General features: G+C 39.9%; 2 protein-coding genes across 2 annotated transcripts; both read right to left on the reverse strand.

Annotated features, from left to right (window-relative positions):
* Positions 1-14,005: 14,005 nt before the first annotated feature.
* LOC133324455 (centrosome-associated protein 350-like) lies at positions 14,006-16,892 on the reverse strand. Its single transcript, XM_061533292.1, has 2 exons — positions 14,307-16,892; positions 14,006-14,236 (listed from the first exon to the last, which is right to left on the reverse strand). The coding sequence occupies exons 1-2, from the start codon at positions 16,890-16,892 to the stop codon at positions 14,006-14,008; spliced, it is 2,817 nt and encodes a 938-aa protein (XP_061389276.1).
* A 75-nt stretch (positions 16,893-16,967) lies between these two features.
* On the reverse strand, positions 16,968-18,257 carry LOC133324464 (uncharacterized). Its single transcript, XM_061533301.1, has one exon. The coding sequence runs from the start codon at positions 18,255-18,257 to the stop codon at positions 16,968-16,970; it is 1,290 nt and encodes a 429-aa protein (XP_061389285.1).
* Between the last annotated feature and the right edge of the window lie 4,428 nt (positions 18,258-22,685).

Here is a 22,685-nt window from a genome sequence, read left to right on the forward strand (position 1 = left end):
ATTTAAAAAAGTCGTTTGGATAAAAATATTATTTTATACCAATATTACGAGGGCAGTTCGGAATGTTCTTAAGCTATGGAAAAATTAGAAATGCGTAAAAAATTGCGGATTCGTCTTTTTTGAACACCTGTTTCTATACAAAGGAGTTGCCAGATCGAAAAAAATTAACATGTATTCATAACGGAGATGGAAGTTTCCAAAACACTTAACTTATTTCTGTTTATAACGCGCTTTCTGTGTTAGGCTAAGAGCTTGTGCAGCACTTCCAATTTGTGTGCAGCACTTCCAATTTGTGTGCAGCACTTCCAATTTGAAAGACCATGTTCCGAGATGTTCTCTTCCACTTGTTCATTCCATCGAATTCGTGATGGCTACCATTCTGCGTGAGCCATCAGTAGGCTTGCTTTTATATGCCTTTTATGCTGGGGCATCTTCATCCACTCTCACAACTTGACCTAGCTGACGTAGTCCGAGAAAAGATGGTACATCTCATGGTTCATTCGACGGTAATATTCACCGTTGATACACTCCAAGAGCTGTCTCATCTGCTTCATATCTGATCCATATTCTAGCACTGGTATTATCAGCGTCTTATAGAATGTGAGTTTGGTCTGGCAGGAAGTGCCCTGATTCCTAAATTACTTATTCAGACCATAGTAGCATCTGTTGACCAACACTATTCTTCTCCGAATTTCAAAACTGATGTTATTAGTTTTATTTATGGCGGAGCAAGGAATATAACATCTTTGGCTACCTCGAAGTTGTAGTTTTCAAGTTCCGCAGTTGGCCCGAGTCTACTGGACGTCTTGCGCGTTGATACCATAATTTTGGTTTTCTCTCTTCTACTTCTCAATTTGTTCAAAGGTGGCTGTTACCAGTCGCATGTTTGACCTATTATGTCGATGTCATCGGGCGTAGTAATATGCGTTGTTTGGAATATAGAGTGCCATTTCTTTTCACCTTTGCCTCTCGTATGACCTTTTCCAGCAGGATGTTAAAAAGATCACACAACAAACTGTCACCATGTCTGTAACCTCATACGGTATTGAAGGGCTTTGAAAGATCCTTTCCGACTTTAACGGCTGACCTTGTGCCAGTTGAAGTTATCCTGCATAGCCGTATTAATTTTGCAGGAATGCCGAATGCAGACATGACATTAAACACTTCTGAACGGATAGGGCTGCCGACAACGAATAAGTGGAATGTATCGATGTGTTTTTCGTGGGTCTTTTCCAGGATCTGGCGCAGTGTGGAAATCTGGTCTATGATGGATTTGCCAGGTCTGAAGCCTCATTGGTATGGTTCAATAATGTCAGTGACCATTGTCTTCAGTCGTTCACACAGTATGCTGGATAGCATTTTATATGCGATGGGAAGGAGACCTATCATATATAGTTGGTCCATATCGCCTTGTCTCCTTTTTTTGAGCACGGGACACAGTATGCTGAGGTTCCAATCATTGGACATGCATTCCTCCAGCCAAACTGTACTAATCAGCTGGTGCAGGCTCGTTGTATAGTTCGGTTGGTAAGCCATCGGCAACTGCTGCTTTATTATTCAACCGATTAATTGCTATTCTGACCTCATCTTAGCTAGATGGTATATAATATGTACCGTTATCTCTAATTGGTTCCGGGGTATATTATTCGCCGTTACTATTTGATACCAGAAGCTTTGCAAAATGCTCCTATCAGATCATCAACACGCTATCTGTATCTGTCACCAGGTTTCCATTTTAAGCTCTACAGGAGGATTTTTGAGCACTAAAGCCTTCGGTTTGGTGTTTTACTCGTTGGTAAATTTTCCCGACTTCGTTCGGTACATCTCGTTTGCTCACGCTCACGTTTTGTTATTTTTTTCTGAAAATACGTTTCTCTCTCTCCTTTCCTTTTCTCCCGATAATTTTCCCCCGCTTTGTGTGTTTTTTCTACCTGTTGTGTTTGTAGCTTTTCGACGTCGTATTTCCGTATTACATTAGATCGCACCCTTGCTGCTATATTAAGACGAGTGCGAACCTTGGCTGCCACAATGTAATGGTCCGAATCCATGTTCGCTCCTCGTATCGATCGAATGTCTAAAACACTAGCCGAATGCCTTCCGTCTATCACAACATGATCCATTTGATTTCTCGTTATTTGATCGGGAGAAATCCAGGTGACCTTGTGTACATCGAGATGCTTGAATCTGGTGCTGCTAACTACAATGTTTTTGCTGCAGCGAAGTTAACCAACCTCATGCGGTTGTCGGATGTTTCTTCATGGAGGCTGAATTTTCCGACGGTAGGCTATTTCCTTCCGATTTTTGCATTAAAATATCCTAGCAGAATTTTAATGCCATGGCCAGGGCAGCGGTCATATCCTGTTTCAAAAATATTTTGGTGAGAATTTTCCAGAAAAAAAAGTTATTCGTGATGGAATTCAAGCCAGATAGTGTGATTTCTTTATATTTCGCTGAAAAAACACAAGTGGCTATCGTTAGATGTGAATAAATCTTTTGTGTCTCGTATCATCGCTCGTTACCGTGATACTGGTAGCGTAGCCCGACGGCAAGGAAGTAGAAATGGTTATAGAAATATTCTGGATGGTGTATTAAAGCCTTGGGCAGGCAAACATTTTGTCCGCAGACCTTGGACATTCCAACAGGCCTCAGCACCATCGCACTCAGCACGCGCCACCCAAGATTGGTTACAAAATGTGGTTTCTCGCTTCATTTCCAGCGCACAATGGCCACCAAAATCTCCGGATACCAATCCGTTGGACTATTGTGTCTGGAGTATTTTGGAAAGCGAGGTTGGCACTAAAAAATACCAAAGTGTGGATCACCAGCGATTCGCCGGAAATGGGCCAAAATACCGCAGAGCAACATTCGCGGCAACGTGTGACGGTTTCATTGCCCGTTTGAAGGCCATAATTCGTTACCAATTCGAACAAATTTCTTCAAGAGATTTAAAAGAAATGTAAAAATTATGGCGTTTGACTTTGTTGCAGTCTTTTTATCCCACCCTATATGTCTTTGGCCTGTTCATCTTTGTCTTCGGTTGGAGCATGGGCGCAAATGACACTGATGTAGAAGAACTTCGCTTTTATACGGATTATAGCAATTCGTTCATCTACTGGAGTGAATCTGGAGACGAGGTCGTTTATTCTCCTGTTAACCATAAATCTGCATGCAACTTCATGTCTCGTCTTTCATGGCAGCTATATTGCAGTGCGATTGATTTACTTACGCCTGTCCCTTTCCATCGCATTTCCTGTAAGGCAATATCGGTTTTGTAGTTCTGAAGAACACCCGCCAAAGTGAAAACTGCGCCTGTTCTGTTCAACGTGCCCACATTCCAAGTGCAGATTCGCAGATCGAGATCCTTTATACATTTCGGAGGGTCGTTAACATTAGGGGGATTTGATTTTCGTTCATATTTAGAGATTTTCTTATTTTGTCAATTTTTTTTTTAAACAACAACAACAATTAGTATAAATAAAACAATACTGTGCACGTTTTGTTTTTCTTTTGTTGTTGTGTACATACATATGTACATATGTATGTATATTCACATTTTCCTTTTATATTTCTATTACTCTGGCAGCAAACATCACTTATTTCAGTTGTTGATGGATGAGCAATCAGGTCCCGAGACAACGTACCGAAAGCATAAATGAAGGGATTTGTAACAAGTCATTTTTAATAAATCTTTTTCGTGAGTAGATTCACAACAAAAACAAAGTGTATGTATATAGGAGGTACGTTGAACAACATCGTATCGTACCACAGCACAGATACATTGTTGCACAAGCCACAGAATCTGTTGACTGACCGATCCACCATCCGACCGACCGATCGTCCATCCAAATTCAATCCAATCGTCTTCGGAGAAAATCACTTTGCAAAATAAAAAAAAAGGAAAAACAATTTCCATTTTTAAACATTACACCTGTTTCTGTTTATTTTTATGTCAGTCAATTGTGAATTGTCAGTTTTGTACATACATACATATACACATATGTGCATATGTATGTAGTATGTTTTTGTTTTTATGTATTTTTAGAGGGCAAGCCAAATAAAATTGTCGAGTTCATCTTTCACACGGATGTTGTCACGACGAATTGTAATGGAAATAATTAGCAGCTGTGTTTTTTTTTCTTTCTTTGGTCGAATAAAACCAAAGACCTACACGAAGTTGTGTGGACTGTCGAGAGGAATGCCGACAATACATCCTGGAGTACTTTTAGGAATTTGAAGGGGGATCTTACAAGAAAATAAAGAAAAATCTCCCTGCAATTTTTTTAATGACATTCAGCATTCAGATGCCAAAAAAATAGTATTGCAGTTCTTTCTCCAATTCATTGATCATCGATATTCGCAGAACAGGATCGAAAAATCTTAAACGAGGCTTGCAGCCCCTAACATTCACATCCAGCGAGGTAGAGATGTTATCTCCAAGCCATCCAAAGCCCTTGATCCAGACATCATTTCCATGTTCATGTTAAAGAAACTTGATGCGATAGGGCGGACCAAAATCCTCGAATTATCGATTTCATATTTGGTAATTCCTGATATTTGGAAAGTTGACCAGATTACTCCAATTCTAAAACAAAATAAATCCGCTACTAATGGGGTTTTAGAGTCCTGTCCTGAAACAGCATTTTGTTCTTGCTACCCAACAACATGGTTTCAGGGAAAAATATAGCACAACTACGGCTTTGCATGAAATTACTTCCAAGATTGCAAATCAGCGACAACCACCTGAATGGACCATTTGCGGAAATCTTAGATCTCTCCAAGGCATTTGATACTGTCGATCATTCCGAGCTTATATTCGACAACACAAATTCCACCTTCCGAGTGATATCAAGCGTTGGTTTGCAAACTTCCTTAATGGTCGGCAAGCCTTCGTTGAGTTCCGTAGCCAAAAATCCAAACATCGCAAGATAAAAATGGGAGTACTGCAAGGCAGTGTCCTATTTCACATTTTGTTCAATATGTGTTTTGCGAAATTCCCCAATTACTCCACCAGATGTTTCTTCCGGGAGCCCAATATAAAATTATCCACTGCAAAGTCTACTGTGTCACTTTTCACTTTTCGGATGCATCAATTTAGAGCTTGACATTTCCATCGAAGGTAGGCATAACACACGTTTGACAAAGTCATCAAAAAAAATTTTTAACATACAAGCTTAAGAGAATTCTCTAAAAGAATTTTTAAAAATTCAAAGCTTGAAATTTTTGGAAAAAAATATTTTTTTAAAATTCATTCTTATGAAAGTTCTCGATCCCCGAATCTGCACATGGAATGTGCGCACGTTGTACAGAACTTGCGCAGTATTCGTTTTGGCGGATGTACTCAAGAAGTACAAAGCCGATATTATTGCCTTACAGGAAATGCGATGGAAAGGGACAGGAGTAATTAAATCAGACGATTACGCACTGTATTATAGCTGCCATGAAACGAGGAATGAATTTGCATGCGGATTAATGGTTAACAGGAGAATAAAGGACCTCGTCTCCAGATTCACTCTAGTAGATGAGCGAATTGCTATAATTCGTATAAAAGCGAAGTTCTTCAACATAAGTCTCATTTGGGCTCATGCTCCGACGGAAGACAAAGATGAACAGACCAAAGAGCAAATATTTTACGAGCGCCTAGAAACAGCATATGACAGCTGCCCTGGTCATGACATTAAAATTCTGTTTGGAGATTTCAATGCAAAAATCGAAAGGGAAAATGTATTTTTGGCCCCATCGTCGGAAAATTCAGCCTCCATGAAGAAACATCCTACAACGGAATGAGGTTGATTGACTTCGCGGCAGCAAAAAAAATTGTAGTTCACGGCACCAGATTCAACAATCTCGATATACACAAGTTCACCTGGATTTCTTCCGATCAAACAAAGAGAAATCTAATTGATCATGTTGTGATTGACGGATGGCATTCATCTAGTGTTTTAGGCGTTCGATCGATCCGAGGAGTGAATATCGATTCGGACCATTGCCTTGTAGAAGCCAAGGTTCGCACTCGTCTTAATATAGCAGCAAAATTGCGATATAACGTAACACGGAAACTCGACGAAAATCTGTAAACACAAAATGTAACAGAAGCCTACTCCGCTCAACTTACACACCCGCTTGACGAAATCACTTCTTGTCCCGATAATAATACAGAAGCACAACGAATTGCCCACTCCCTACCAACTGCAAACCGAAGGCTTTGGTGCAGGAAGATGGAAACCAGGAAACTGTAGAGATAAAGATGGAAACCAGGTGACAGATACAGATAGCGTGTTGAGGATCTGGAAGGAGCATTTTGAAAAAACTTGTGGTATCAAATAGTGGCGCTGAAGAAGACACCCCAGAACCAATAAGGGATGGCGGTATAAAGGGTATACCACCTAGCCAAGACGAGATCAGAATAGCAATCAATCGGCTGAAGAATAATAAAGCAGCAGGTGCCGATGGATTACCAGTCGAATTATTTTCTAGATCGGTGGTCAGATGCTGATCATCATGCATACACCAGTCTATTAGTACAATTTGGCTAGAGGAATGCATGTCCAATGATTGGAACCTCAGCATCCTGTGTTCCGTGCACAAAAAAGGCGACAAGACGATATGTACAACTATAGAGGAATTAGTCTCCTTCTCATCGCATATAAAGTGCTATCCAGCGTACTGTATGAACGACTGAAGCCAATGGTCAATGAAATTATTGGACCATACCAATGCGGCTTCAGATCTGGCAAATCCACCATAGACAAGACCTTTACTCTGCGCCAAATTCTAGAAAAGACCTACGAAAAACACATCGACACATTCAATCCATTCGTCGACTATTAAGTCGAATCAACAGCCCTATCCCCTCAAAAGTCTTTATAGCCATGTCTGCCTTCGACATATCCGCAAAATTAATACGGCTATGCAAGATAATTTTAACTGTAACAATGTCAGCAGTTAAAGTCGGGAAAGACCTCTCGGGGCCCTTTAATACCGAACAAGGATTCAGGCAAGGTGACAGTTTGTCGGCCAACCTTTTTAACATCCTGCTGGAAAAAGTCATACGAGAGGCAAAGGTGAACAGAAATGACACTCTGTACACTAAAAAACACATGTTACACGCTTACGCCGATGACATCGATATAATGGGTCGAACATTGCGAGCGGTAATAGTCACCTTTGAACTGGGCAAGAAAATAGGTGGATTCTCGAATGGTAGTTATTAAAGATTGTGCTCAAGCCAGATTTAAGCTGAGCTAGAGTTGTTCTAGTCGATCTGGGAAGGCACTTTTCGGAATCACTGATTGCTGGGAGATGTTCGTTAAGGACTTTATTAAGGCTATATACGTCGACGGCTTGATTCACCGCTCGAGTGTGCAGCTGTTATTGACTATCTGTTGAGGTCCGATCGTATGACGTCTTGGTTGTCTGGGCGGAAGTCCTTCCGGATGTAACGTGGAGGAGGATCATGTGCCCCTAAGTGATGGTTGGGGTGTCTTGGCAGATGGCAGGCCTGAAGGAATTTTCTGGCAAGCAATACATTATGTTGCTACACTGACAGTCTCCTTGTCTCCTCATTAAGATAATCTACACTCGACATTTTGACACATTCGGTAGCAATCCTTAGATTACTAGGAATGTAGTCCAAATTAGCGCGGCACAGTTTAGTGCAGAGCGACTAATGGCTTTGTACGTCATGGCGAGCGTCTCTTTATCCTTTCCCTAGGAGGTACCTGTCAAAGCTTTCAAGACTTTATTTTTGCTGAGGACTTTGCCTTTGACATACGCCGTATGGTGCTCAGTGAAATTGAGCAGATTATCAAAAACTACTCACAGTATTTTGGGATGTTGGATTGTCGGTATTCTTCGGTCATCGACTACGATATCTAACACGATCTGCAGTTCACGTGTGCAGGAGGTAAATAGCGTCGCAGTAGATTTAGGCGGGGATATAATTAATATCCTTTCCTGCATGAATTTTGCGATGATGGTTAGATAGTTGTTAATTTTCGCACTTACGTCATTTATGTCGATTCTGGACAACATGATGGTACAGTCGACTGCAATCTTAACATCGGGAGGTGGTGCAGGAAGCGTTGCAAGATAAAGATTAAATAGCAATGGTGATAAGACTCCTCCCTATGGAACGCCCATTTTAATCTTGCGGTATTTAGATATCCGAACTCTGAACTCCATATATTGGGCACGGCATCATAACATTGGACAATGTGGAGTTCGTGATATCACTAAGCAAAACCGAGTGGACCACAGTTCATGCTTTGCAATATACGTAGTGATATCATTTATCGCCGTTGTAGTACTGCGTGCTTTGCGGAATCCATGCTGGTGGCCAACTAAATGAACATACTCATTCATGGTCGGTAGCAATAGTGCCACCAAAACTTTGGCTACAGGTTATAAGAGGGAGATAGAGAGGTATGATTCTCCTAGATGAGCTGGTTTTTCAGGTTTTGGTAGTGGGATAATTCTGGCTACCTTCCAAATCGCTGGGACTACTAGTGAGTTTACCGATTGCGATAGGATTGCTGCCATATATTGCAGAGCTATTGGGCCGAGAGTTTTAGCATGACCATAGAGATGCCTTAGATATTATGGCTTGAACTTGCATAATGTTGTTGTTGTAGCAGCTTATACTGTTGTTTATTTTTTCTTATTCTCCATAATCTGGTTCTGCTTCTAATTCCAAGTTCAGGAAGGCTGCGATCTATATCGGTTGAGTCCAAAGAGAAGATGGGGTTAGGTGAGTGGGTTTGACTGGGCAGTTGAATAGGTGTAGCATGTCATGTGGTCCATTACCACATGTCGGGCAGAAATTATCGACCTCTCTATCAATTCGTGCCCAATATGAATTGAGGCGGCTACACCATCCAGATCTTAGTTGTGCCAAGACCACTCTGGTTTGTCGAGGTAGCTGCTGCTATTCTGCAGCTATCGTAGGCGGGTGATCTCCAAGGATGGTATTCACACGATATTCTCGAATTGCTTCCACAACTGCATCCATGTGAATACGATTCAATCCTGCTTGATAGGCTTGTTGATCTAGAGGCTCACTTTTGTACCTTACTCCAGATCTTGGAGCTCCTTACTGACATGCCTAGGTTGTGGGTGCCTATCCATTAGATAACGGTATGGATGGCTACTCCTATAACACCCAAGCAGGTATTGCATCGATAACATCTTGTTTTGTTGACGCACAGGAAGGATCTTCGACTCCTCGTGGGAGTGGTCTATTGGAGTCATGAGGAGATACCCTTTTGCAGTCCACGGGGCGGCATTCTGGCAGGATTGAAGACTTTTCCACTGCGTTGAACTGACGTTAGCGGACCACGCTGGCGCCGCATAGTTTACCACAGACCGGCCTATTGCTGTGTATGTCGTTAACAAGGTTTATTTATCAGCTCCCTTAAAGCTGCCGGCTGGCGACTTGAGAACCTTGTTACTGCTCCTGACTTTATCGCAAATAGCTGTGGCATGCGCGGACGACTTGGATATATCACCCCTCGTTGGGTAACTCCCTGTTTAACTCTACGGGCCTTTGACTCCTGTCTCTGAATTCCACGCACGACTGACACTGCAACACCCTTTCTCAACCCTTCTGACTGCAGAATTATTTTATTCATGTATTCAATATTTTCTATTTGTTGTTTTTTAGAACCCCATCAATTGACTTCCAACCTGAATCTATTTTATTATTTTCTCCTTCTTCTATTCGTTCATGTATGTATGAGCGGGCTTCCCAATGACCCATACATGAATTTTCCAAATTGGGAATGAACCTGTCATTCTGTCATTTCAACGCGATCATCATGCGGTCGGTACATCATCAACATACCGAATGTTGTGTCATTTAATTCTTTTCTCTCTCTTGATGATCTGCCTCACTCGCATCTTCTTGTGTTCATCCCCATCCCCAATGTCTAGAAGAAGTAATCATTAAGGCGCCAATTTGCAATTTGACGCAAATTTCTTTGAGTAAATTGTTTATATATTTATAATTTTTGTTGTTGTTGTTGCGGTTGTACGATAAAATAAATGCATACGGCATTATCTTATGGCCAGACGACATATAAAAAAATACAAAAAAAACAGCATCAAGCAAATCACACAATATCTCTTTTTGCCATCGTTTAGATGGTTGCAGATTATGGACGGCCCTACTGAAGAATACAACCGAATACCACTATCTTCTGTAAAATCCATTTCATCATTTGATTAAATATACGCTTGGCTACACGACTGCACCAGTCCAAAGATCATTCAAGCATAGGGCTATACAAATTGCATTAGACCCTTACCTAGAACTAGCGACAAGTAGACAACACAGACAACAGAGACAGGCCAGCCGAGCATTACCTTTGTTCTAGTCTCTATAATTGTGTGTATGCTGCCGAGGAAGGCGAAGATTTTCAAAATAATAGCCAAATCAACAGCATTAGTCGTCATCGTCGCATGGCCTTTTTGTCGTTGTTTGCCATGCTAAAATTTTGCTGTTTGTATTTTGTGGGCGCCATCCATTTTTTTTATTTTCTTTAGTTTTGGGGGTTTTTCTTTTGAAATCAGTTTGATGTATGAACACAGGGGCAGCAAGCAGCACACACATTCGTGTGACTGTCTATATATGTACATATTTGTGTGTTTTTTCTGCTTTAATTGGCACTGAATCCAACTCATAAATAATGGAAAATAATATTAATAAAAAATAACAAAAATAACAACACCGAGAATATCGGACTAGATCGAAAAGTGAAAAATTACGCACACACCCATTCAGAAGACTATGAAGAAGTAGATAAATATACACAACACACATCTATCCATGGCGCATCGTTCATGAGACATCATAAATTGTTGATATGTTTCTTTAATGATGATATTAAAATCATAAAAATAATCACTTTTTCGGATAATAAAAAAAATGTTTTTTTTTTTTGAGAATAACAAAAAAAAAAACAAAATGTTCACGAAGAGTGAAAAAATTGAGGTACTGTTGGTTTGGTTGTTGGATGGATGACACACCAAACAGAAAACAAACAAAACAACATCAAGTCTTTCAACACTTTCCATATATGTACATATATATACACGTATATGATAGATATATAAAAATTGACATAATTTAGATATATACAAAAACAAGTAAAAAAGTGTCAGTCGATGTAGCCGACACACATATAACCTCAGCCTATGGTTTGCGAGGTCTTTGCAATTACACAGAGATTTTATTATTCGCTTTATTTAAGGTTTTAGACTTAATGTTTAACAAATCGGTTGTTAAATTTTCTTCGATTTAATAAAATTATGGGGGAGAACTTGATCTATGTTTTGTAAACGTTATGCATATTATGCATATTTTAGTTCATTGGATTTATAAATATTGTGGCAGCCAAGGTTCGCACCCGTCTTACTGTCAGGTCCATTGTGATCATTCACGAAAAAGATATGGAGAAATGTATGGGGGAGAAGAGAAGGGGGATAGAGAGAGATGGGAAGCTTACAATGAAGTGTGAGAAGGTAAGTATGAGATAGTATCGATGGCTATAGAGATCGGACAGAAGATATATTACGTGCCAAGGTTGCACTTTCATAATCACTTTAGGGTTCTAATGATGCTGTAGATTAGAGCAGGCTCCGTCTTTAAGAAGAAACTAAGACACGGTGGAAAGTGAGCACCCACTAGTCTGTGTCGTCTGTAGGCCATGGCCGGGCAGCGACACGACTCAATTGTCTCCGTCTCCTCCTCGTCAACGCAGAGTCTACAGTAATCATTAGCATTATGGTCCCATTTACTGGTAAAGGCAGTGACCAGTAATGATTCCTGTCATTACTCTTATTTCAGTTTTGCTCAGGTTCAACAGGAAGTGTGTCCTTTTGGTAGACAGAGTCGGCCAAATAGATCTTGACACATTGCACCTAGGTTCGTTGTGCCAAAGTTCATAGACTCTTCCGTCAAAGAACACCTCAAAGTTCCGATAAATATGAAATATGGGTGGTTTGATTGATCCAACAATCCTCGTCTAGCTAATTCGTCAATGATATCACGGTGTCCTGGTACCCAACGCAGCCGATATCTGTAAGTAAGTTCTTCCAAAACTGTTCTACACTTGAGGACGGCCTCATATTTGATGTAACAGGATTTGATGGCTTTAAGAGCCGCTTGACTATCCACAATTATCCGTCTAGAAAGCCAGACCGTCCAGAGGAGGGTTAGTCCGGTTCCAGTCGTCTCTACTGAGGATACGACATCAAATCTCAGCGCTGGTGATATATAGTCGCTTAGTTTTTTACGCGTTGGTCCAATGTCATAACTGGTTCGTTCAAGATACAACCATGCCCATAGGTACAACTTCGCTGCTCATGCAGCTTTAAGGGCACTACGCGCGGCCTGACACTTAATGCTGAGACCCAGAGGCCTTAAGTTCAACATTGCGTTCAGAGCTGTTTGTGGGGTGCTCCTCGCGGCTCTTGTTATTAGAATCGATGCGGCTCTTTGTACCTTATCTGGTTTGGTGGATGTCGACTTGTGTCACAGGCAGTTCAATCAAAAAAGAGAGCCATAGGAAAGGATGTGCCTTACCACGGTGTTATACAACCAGTGAATAGTCGAATCAAGGTTTCTTTATAGACACTCAGCTTCCGCTGACTCCCTGCTTCAACTCGTCTGTAAAGACACCCTGCTTCAGCTCGTCTATAAAGACTCCCTGCTTCAGCTCGTCTATAAAGACTCCCTGCTTCAGCTCGTCTATAAAGACTCCCTGCTTCAGCTCGTCTATAAAGACTCCCTGCTTCAGCTCGTCTATAAAGACTCCCTGCTTCAGCTCGCCTATAAAGACTCCCCTCAGCTCGTCTATAAAGACTTCCCTCAGCTCGTCTATAAGACTCCCTACTTCAGCTCGTCTATAAAGACTCCCTGTTTCAGCTCGTATATATAGATTTCCTCAGCTCGTCTACAAGACGTCAGCTCGTCTATAAAGACTTATTGATTCAGCTCGTCTATAAAGACTCCCTGCTTCAGCTCGTCTATAAAGACTCCCTTCAACTCGCCTATAATGACTCCCTTAAGCTATCAAAATCTGAATGCCAATCCGTAGATTCCTTTTTGAAATTTCTAAAAACATTGCTGTGAGGATTTAAAATACGTAAGGTCGATTTCAATTGTTGATTGACTGACCACATTGTTCAACTGAGACAGGCTACGATTGAAATCCAGTCCAGTAATTGGGAAAATGTAACACTCCTTGTCTTCTTCACTTTCACAGATACCATGGTCAGGCCTTCATTAGTTTTTGTTTTACTTTTTATCTTTAGATTTTCCACCTATACCAAAGATAAAAAAACTGACCGTCCTTGGTTTTATAAATTCAAATGTTTGGAATATTTCTTTTCGGTGCTACTAAAATCTACGATGAAATAGAGGTTACTCCATTCTGCCAGTATTCAATTGGCTTTGTTTGGAATTAACCCGAAACAAAGAAAAACGATCACACCTCGGATAGGGTATTGGTTATGAGAGGTATGGGTAAGGATGATTAGGAGTAATTGGAAACAATACTTTCCAGTGAGTTATATTTTTTGTTGATTTGTCTTTGGCTGCCAATAACTCCATTTCGGAATACAAAGTATTTTTTTCGGAGAACTATGAAGCTATTTATTTAGAGAACTAGAGTTTTTCTTTGTCACATTTAGGAAGGTATGTTGTGTTGATTTCAAACTTTTCAATGACATGGTAAGAATGGTTTTTCTCACACCCTCAAAAGATTTGTTGGGTTTTTTTAGTTTTCGCATCTTCCGTAGCCTCTAAGCTTTTACGTTTTTTTTTTTTCATCGGCAAGACTTCCTGACGCTCGTCTATAAAGACACAGTCTTCTGCTTTAATGACTACCTCGTCGATCACATTTTACTCTAGCTTATCTAGACCTCTCCCATTAGGCAGACGTTTATAAAGGCTCCCTGTTTTAGCTTAGCCAATTGGCAAACAACATAAAAGATAAAGAATTTCCACCTACCTTTTAATTTCTTCGCGTTCTTTTTCCATTTTCAGCAAAATTCCGCGTTGTTTCTTTTTAATGGCCGCAATATTGCCCAATAAACCTTTGGCCTTATAGCGGGCTTTTTGAACCTCTAGCCATGCAATTTGACCTTTGGTGCGATCCATTAAGGCTTTCTCGCGCATTTTCAATAGGGCCGTTAAATGCTGAGTTTTGTTCATTTCATTTTGTATTAGTTTATCGTACTAAACCCGAAAAAAGCAAACAAACGAATATTAGGCAAAAATTTAATGATGGATAATCATGGGAACTTACCAATCCAACATTGGAATAATTTAGCGAAGACTCTGACATTGTATCATTGTTGCACTGCACTTGTAATGCTGACCGCTCATTCTCATACTGATGAAAGAAATTTACAATTTCGGTTCCGATCGATATGCGCCGTGATGATTTTGAGGGGGAAAGTAAAGCTATGCCCGGATTTAGAACCTTGGATGATTTTTGTTTATTGTTGGTAACGGCATTATAACTTGGAGGATTTGAGGAGTAATTATTGTTGGATTGTTTTTTCATAATTGATTTTATACTGCTCGTAGTTGTAGAGGTGGTGGTGGTAACTTCATCATCGGCACTTTGTGACAATTCAGTGCAACTGTGAGTGGTCTGCGAGGACCGGATGGCCAAATGAAATTGCGTTTCATTCAATGTGGCCTCTTTACTATTGAGTTCTTGGAAGTCACCACGTGATCGATTTATGTGGCAGTTGATAAAGCTTGTGGCATTATCTGAATGCGATTTGGTTTTAGATTTTGATTTCGTCGTTCGAGAAGGAAGTGTAGGTGGTGGATTTTCATTATTATCTTTGCTGGATAATTCTTGTATTTTTTGTATATCCTCTGATATTGAGGAGTTTGTGTGCTGATTTCTTGATTTTGAGGTGCTGGAATTATTTTCAACACTTTTGTTACTCCTTCGTCCAGTCATAATGTCACTCTTTGAGCCAAGGGTATATATTTCAGTCCTTGAATCCCGCTTTTGACTTTGACTCTTACTCTGTTTAGACGTTTTCTCTTCAACATGGGATTGACGACTTGTCGTAGAGTCATAGCTTTCATTTGACGAAACTATATTTGCGGATTCTATAGATGTGGAATGTGTCCTTGGCGTTCCCTTACTATTACGTTTGTATAGAATTATGGTTTCTTCATTGCCATTATCTTCCTGCAGAGATTTGGTATATTTCAATATTAAATCTTCTTTATCTTTACAATCGGTATAGTCGACGATTTCAGTTGTTTTAATTTTCGCGGAATTTCTAGTTTCTCCCGATTTTCTAGATTCCATTGAAGCAGCAGATTTAGCTTTAACTTCTTGTAATGTTTCTCTACCATCTTCTGAGGTATAGACAGACATATTTGATTTTTTGTTGTGTATCGAAATTGTGGAATCCTCCTCCTCCGCTGCTTTATTAGTTTTGGGTGTTCGATTATTTTGCGAATCTTTTATTGATTGTTTTAAATTCTCTTTTAGTTGTTCGATCATATTAAGTCTTTTTTCATAATCTCGACTTTCCATGGTAAGATTTTCTATTTCATCAGCATCATCATTACCTTCAAGGGTGCTTTCATCCACCTCTTCTTCTTCTTCAGCAGAAATTTGATTATCTGTTGATGTTGTACGAATTGTACTAGAATTTATTTGTAAATTTAAATCCAATTGGGGCAGTGGCGTTTCCAAGGAATCTCCACTATGCTCATTTGTAAGCAAAGAACTGTCCCCCGCCACCGCCTCTTTTCCTGGTGACATTAACAAAGGCTTGACTTTATTGGCCATTTCAAATAACTGCCTTTTACGACTTTTCAGCCGTTCATTTGTATTTTCCAGCGATAATTTCAATTTATCTTTAGCCGGTGATGTGGCTGAGGAATTTTCAAAATCTGAAGAATATTGTTGTCTATCCAATAATTCCTTGTTGGAATTTCTAGCAACATTGCTGCGAGGACTTAGAATACGTGATGATTTATCCAAGGTAGACTTCAATTGTTCATTGACTTGTATGACCTGGGACAGGCTACGATTGAAATCATCCAGTAATTGGGAAAAGTGTAACTCCTTATCTTCTTCACTACCCTCACAGATACCATGGTGAGATGGGGTTTTACTTTTTATCTTTAGATTCTCCACCTTTTCCAAAGATAAAGGACTCACAGGTCTGGGTTTTATAAATTCAAAATCACTTTGATATTGTTTGGAATATTTCTTTTCGGGGCTGCTAAATATTTGCGATGAAATAGAGGTTACTTCATCCTCGGTATTCAATTGGCTTTGTTTGGAGTTAACACGAGACAAGGCAAAAGTGTGTCTAGATTCGGTACGCAATGATGATACCTCGGTTAGAGTATTGGATATAAGAGGTATGGGCAAAGATGAACTGGAATAATTGGAAACAATACTCTCCAATGATTTAAATTTCGATTTAGCTTTTCCCAATAACTCCACCTCGGAATCCAAAGCTTTTTCCTGAGAACTGTGAAATGATTTATTTAGAGGACAGGAGTTTTTCTCTGTCTCCTTTGGGAAATCCATGGTATAGGTGTGTTGTGGTGATTTTAAACTTTCCAATGACATGGTAAGAATGGTTTTTCCCACACCCTCAAATGATTTGTTGGGGTTTTGAGTTTTCGTATCCTCTGTGGCGGCATCTAAGCTTTTGCGTTTTTTACTTTCATTTTCTTCGCCATTGTTGTCGAATAGTTTCCTTTTCATATCGGTGTCAGAGTTTTGATTCGTCGAATCAATCGTTGAGGTAGCTTGACTTGATGTTAATACCTTTTCCCTCTTTACCGGTACCGCTGGTGTGGGCTGTGATATGGCCTCAAGTTTACGGCGCACAGCCATTATAAAGTTATAGGGATAAACCTGGGCTGCTGTGGGCCTCAGCAAGAAAGGTAAATCTTGAGATTTTGCAGCACTTCAAATTTCTTTTTTCCTTGTCGATTCCTCTGCTATTGGATCCCCGCCGGTTTTCATTGGTGTGGTTTGCAGCATTTTCTTGGGTATTTCCAAATCGGCTACATTATCGACATCTTGTTCAAGGGGTGTTCGGTTTGTATCGTCTTTTTTGTTGTTAATTGTTTTGTCCCTTTGGACTTTACTTTCAATTTGTGTACTTAATTTGGCAGTGAGCTCTTCCAGACCTCGATTTTCTTTGTCATTGTTGATACTCCGCAAGGCGCTGAAGGAATAATCTTTTTCATCTTCAGTTTTCCGCAAGAGGCCAATGCGATTGTGATTTTCGGCCAGGGGATAACCGGACTTAAACGTACTAGCAGAAGTTAGTTGATTTTGGGTAGTTGATTCCACACATTTATTGTGATTCGGCACTTCTTTTGAGCGATCGGTGGGTTGGGAAACCTCTTTTGGTCTTTGCAACTCCAATGAGAGACATTTTACATTGGTCTTGTCTCTGCTTTTATCATTATTTTTTATTTTCGCCGGTGTCGTCCTTTCCATTTTTTCCATTTCCTTGCCATTATCCGTTCGATTTGTTAGCTGCTTCTTTTTATCCAGATTTTTGCTTACCAATTTTCTGGTATTTTTCTTTAATTCCTCTAAACGTTTTTTAATTTCTTCCTTTTCCCTGTTGGCCTTGGCATAGGGCTGCAGTGCCGCTTCAGATCTACGTTTTTTCTTTTGCATTTCCATAAAACGTCTGGCCTCCTCGGGGTTATAGGTTTTCCTATTGTTAGAGGACGGTATTTGAGAATGCAAGACATTTTTATTTTCATTTTTTCCAGCTGGCAATTGCAGAGATTTGGAACGGGGTTTGTTGCCCCCAACACCACTACCATTTTGGGATCTTGCAGAATCGATGCGCGATTGCCTACCACCACCACCACCGCCACTAAGAGGTTTTTGTGAATTAGTTTTTGTTGTTGTTGCCGCTGCTGTTCCGGTTGATCTTTGCATTTGTAGATCTGTATTGCTTCGGCGCAAAATCGGTATGTTATCCTCCCTAGCTGCCTTCTTCTCAGTCTTAGTTTTTTCATCATTCATCATCAAATCCATTTTCTTTTCTTCGGGCGGTTTGGATTTTGTAATGTTATTTAGCATTTCTTGTATGGCTTGTATTTCTTGTTCCCTTTCTTGTTTTTTCTTTGCAAAATCTTCTTGCTGATGCTGCACATGCACATTCATGTTGATTGGCGTCGCCGCTGTTGGCTGAGCTTGGCATTCCTTTGCGTCAATGCTGCGCAGGCTCATGGGATTTTATTTCTTTTCTCTTCTCGGTAAATTATATTTGTTTAAATAAAAACAATTTTCACTATTAGAATAGATTCGATAGATTCGAAAAACAAAGACAATTAGATTCTAAATCGCCAAATAACCCTTATCACAAAAATTTTTACCTGGATTTATGTTGTTGTTTCTACTTTTATCCGTTTGTTTGTGTGTGTGTAAAAATCAACGCTTCAGCATTTTTCTTTTTGGGTTTGTTGTTGTGGCAAAACTTCAAACTAGTTTTTTTTTTTTTTTTTGAAATTGTTGTTTTTGTGGTATGGAATATAATTAAATAGTCAGTCTTTATTTTTGCTATTATTAAATGATTTATTAATAATTCATCACTACTTTATTTCCTGGCAAGGACACCACAGGTCTGACCGGTCACTCTGACACTGAGGAGGACTAGAGTAGTTCCGGAACGAACTAGTTCATTGGAACTATTCCGAGAAAGGAACGAACGGAATTGGTTCCAGTTCTTTAATTAATATAATTCCTTTCTCTGATCCCGTTCCTTTTTTGAACTATTTGAAGCAAAGGAACTGTATGGAGCAAAGGAACTATAAAGAGCAAAGGAACTATATGGAGCAAAGGAACTATTTGGAGCATAGGAACTATAAAGAGCAAAGGAACTATATGGAGCAAAGGAACTATATATGGAAAAACGAAAAAAAAAAAATAATAAAAGAGAGAGAGAGATTCAAAAGAACAGTGGAAAGCCTCCAAGACTCCAGCCTTCATAAAATTCGCTTGTTAATCGTCGTTCTGCCAAGACTCAAGCGACGTCGTACGCAAACCTTCGCCAACAAATGGTCTGTTCCAGTACTTTTTATACCCTCCACCATAGTATGGAGGGTATATTAGTTTTGTCATTCCGTTTGTAACTCATCGAAATATTTATTTCCGACCCTATAAAGTATATATATTCTTGATCAGGGTAAAATTCTAAGACGATCTAGCCATGTCCGTCCGTCTGTTGTAATCGCGCTATCTTCTGAAGGAATTGAGATAGGGTGCTGAAATTTTGCATAGGGTTGTCTTTTGTCTGCAGGCAGGTCAAGTTCGAAGATGGGATATATCGGTCCACGTTTAGGCATAGCTCCCATATAAGGGTACCCCCCAATTTTCGGTATTTTGGGGTTCTTGAGCGCGTTTTTCAAGCGAATTTGTAGTAAATGTATCCACAAACAATTATAAATATAGGTCCACTTTTTCTTGTAGCCACCATATAACGGTACCTCATAATTTTCAAATCTCTCCAAATCTCTCCACAAAAAATTTAAATATAGGTCAATTTTTTCGGATATCCCCCATATAAGGGTACCCACCAATTTCGGTATTTTGGGGTTCTTGAGCGCGCTTTTCAACCGAATTCGCTGCAATTTTGTACATTGGGTTCATATTGCGTACCAAATATCTCTACTAAAAATTATAAATATCGGCCCACTTTTTCTGGTAGCCCCCATATAAGGGCACCCCAAATTTTCGGTATTTTGAGGTTCTTAAGCGCGATTTTCAACCGAATTCGCTGAAATTTGGTACAGTGGGTTCATATTGGGTACCAAATATCTCTATTTAAAATTATAAATATCGGTCCACTTTTTCATTTCAAATACCTGTCAGTATACCTGTGGTGGAGGGTATCCAAAGTTCGGCCCGGCCGAACTTAACGCTTTTTCACTTGTTTAATAGTAAAGCTAGTAAAAGGGAAACATTTCAAGTCTCAGAGTACAAAATAATTTGAAAAGTTCGGGAAATATGCCAAAATTAGATGGCAATACTTCAAAATCAACATAACAAAAAGTTTACAAAGAGAAAGCCATTTTGTTTTGTGCTCTCTTAAATTTGATTCAATGCTTTACCAGTTTTATGGGTTCAGGAACGGTTTTCGAGTAAAAAGTTGCAAAACTTGTAAAATTAGTAGATTCTTTTAGGTTTTGGAACGGAGCTAAAATAAAAACGACGACTGAAAAATTGAAAAACGTTCCACCTGCTAACGAATGGGAGGAGAAGACAAAATGGCCGATAAAGATGAACTCAAAATGGTATAACCGAAAGTTTACGAATGAGGTGGGATATGGGATAGAGACTAAATGGAAACCGTGTTGTTTACGAATGAGGTTTAGGCAAATTATGATTAGGGATAAGTAAATCGACTTTCGATTAATCAACTTTTTGTATTGAAAAGTCTAATGCCATGTACAGACGAGCGTTGTTCCCTCTCTCATTCGTGGTTCGACTCTTAATTATGAAGTAATTACATAGTTCAAAGGAACTACATTAAGGAACTAGTTCCTTTTTAAAAAAGAAACGAGAATGATCGATCCGCTACGTGAACTAGATTGCCCAACTCTACTGGCAAGGACACCACAGGTCTGACCGGTCACTCTGACACTGAGGACAATCTAGTTTCGATTAAGCGACACATTTGACACAAGTCGATTTTTCGGGTAATCGAAAAATATATCGATTTGATAGTTTTAATAATACCGCCAAAAAGTATGCAACACAACCTTAACACAACGAACCTTAAGGTTCGACATTTTAAATAAAAAGTGTCTGACGAAGAAAACGACCGAGTCACATGATCCCTGTACCATGAGGCAAGTATGGGGAAGGAATGACACAAGAGTTCATATTTGGTTTTATACTATGATATAATCTTAGAATGTGTAACACAGCGACGTTTGTAATAGAGAGTCGAAGTCATCGACATCACCCTCACAAACATAGACGACTCTGGGATTAGGAATTGGTAGGCATCCTCGGTATAAATTCAAAGCTAAAACAGCAGCTCTATTGATTGATCAAAGGGATCTCAGACCCGACGGAGAGCGCGTAAGAAGGCCTCCAAGAAGGTTGATAAGACACAACCACCCTCTGTCAATCCACCCTTGCCGAATTGTCGAAACCGATATCCAAAGTTGTGACAATTGGGCAGTTGTTTGTGGATGCGCCAAAGGTAGCGAGCGCAAAGCAGGTGCCTGCTTCGGCTGGACTTATCTCTGCGGCGATTGTAACCCCGGGCTTAGCGACTCTGCTGCTCCATAGAAGGTACTGGATGATCTGCGAGTAGCAATCATGGATAGAGCTGACCTTGACGGGAACATCAGCGAAGATAAACATTTGCTAGTCGGCAGCTATTTGAAGGACCTCTTCTTATCCGACGAATTTGATCGACGGAACCTACGGTTTGACCAGACCACCTTATACAAAGGGGTCAAGGTTGTTAATTGTCGAACTAAGGAGACTGCGGACTTCCTTAAGAAGACAATTAACAGCTGCGACCGTCTTTGGGAAGGTAGCAGACTGGCAGCCGTAGCGGTCCAAGAGATACCAAGCGGTATGGTAATCTCTGTGTGGATCCCACCACATTTTAAAGGGCTGGAAAACACACTAAGTTTAGTGAAAAAGCGAACGACGGCCTTCAGATGAGGAGGTGGAGAGTCCTCGCCTCATTTGAAAGGAACGGCGGTGTAGTCGCGAAGTTCGCTACCGACTCTGCTGGCGAGCAATATTTGAGGAAGAATAAGGGGGAGTACCTGAAGCATTAACGTTAGACACCCTAATGCCAGGAAAGATAAAACTCGTTTTTGTCGCCTCTAGGACATAATGCCTCAAATGTCTTTGAATGCCTACCAAACAGGGTTGAATTGTATTCACTTAGATGAAGTTGAGGCAATATTTCAAGAATACTGCTTGAATACCATCCTCGGAGAATACCCACACAACTGAGATTAGGGTGGTGTAGTCGCCTCAATTGGTGTAAAAACACGGTGCATAACATTTGTTCGACACATGATAAGGGTCCACATGGTCATGACTGCTACACCTCTTCAATTGCACAGATAAGCTCATTATGGACTTAACCTATATAAGCTACCGTTTTTTTTTAGACCTGGAGTTGGAAGCAGAATTACATTGAGCACAAAAAACCCCAGTGGTAATAGCTGTTACAAACAACTGCTGTTACAAAACATCAGCCTATCGAATAGCAGGCATGCTTACCCATATACAGTACCGTAAATATTAAAATATGTTCTCTTGTTTCTCAATACGTCAGTCATTTTAAATGGTGAATTCTGAGTTACGCTCGGACACACTTGATCTCGATATAGTTTTGCCCAGCACTGCTCTAAAGATGAAAGGTTCAAGGAGCCTGTTGACTTCTTTCTGAAAGGAGTTAAGGTTCCTGGTTCTTTCTGGAAGAGTGCCAGTTGATAAATTCTTTACGAAATGATGAGCTCTACATGAATTACGCCTCCTAAATACGTCGATAAATGTGCGAACCTTTCATTGAAGAAAGAATGAAAACACTTTCTACTTTTTTTTAATATTAAAGTATGAAAAATTATTGTAGTTTATTTAGTTAGAATTCTACTTAAGAGTAAATAATTGTTTGTATTTTTC

This window comes from Musca vetustissima, unplaced genomic scaffold (genome assembly GCF_032173495.1).
Source record: "Musca vetustissima isolate MV318-11 ecotype Yass unplaced genomic scaffold, APGP_CSIRO_Mvet_v1 utg39278, whole genome shotgun sequence".
NCBI lineage: Eukaryota > Metazoa > Arthropoda > Insecta > Diptera > Muscidae > Musca > Musca vetustissima.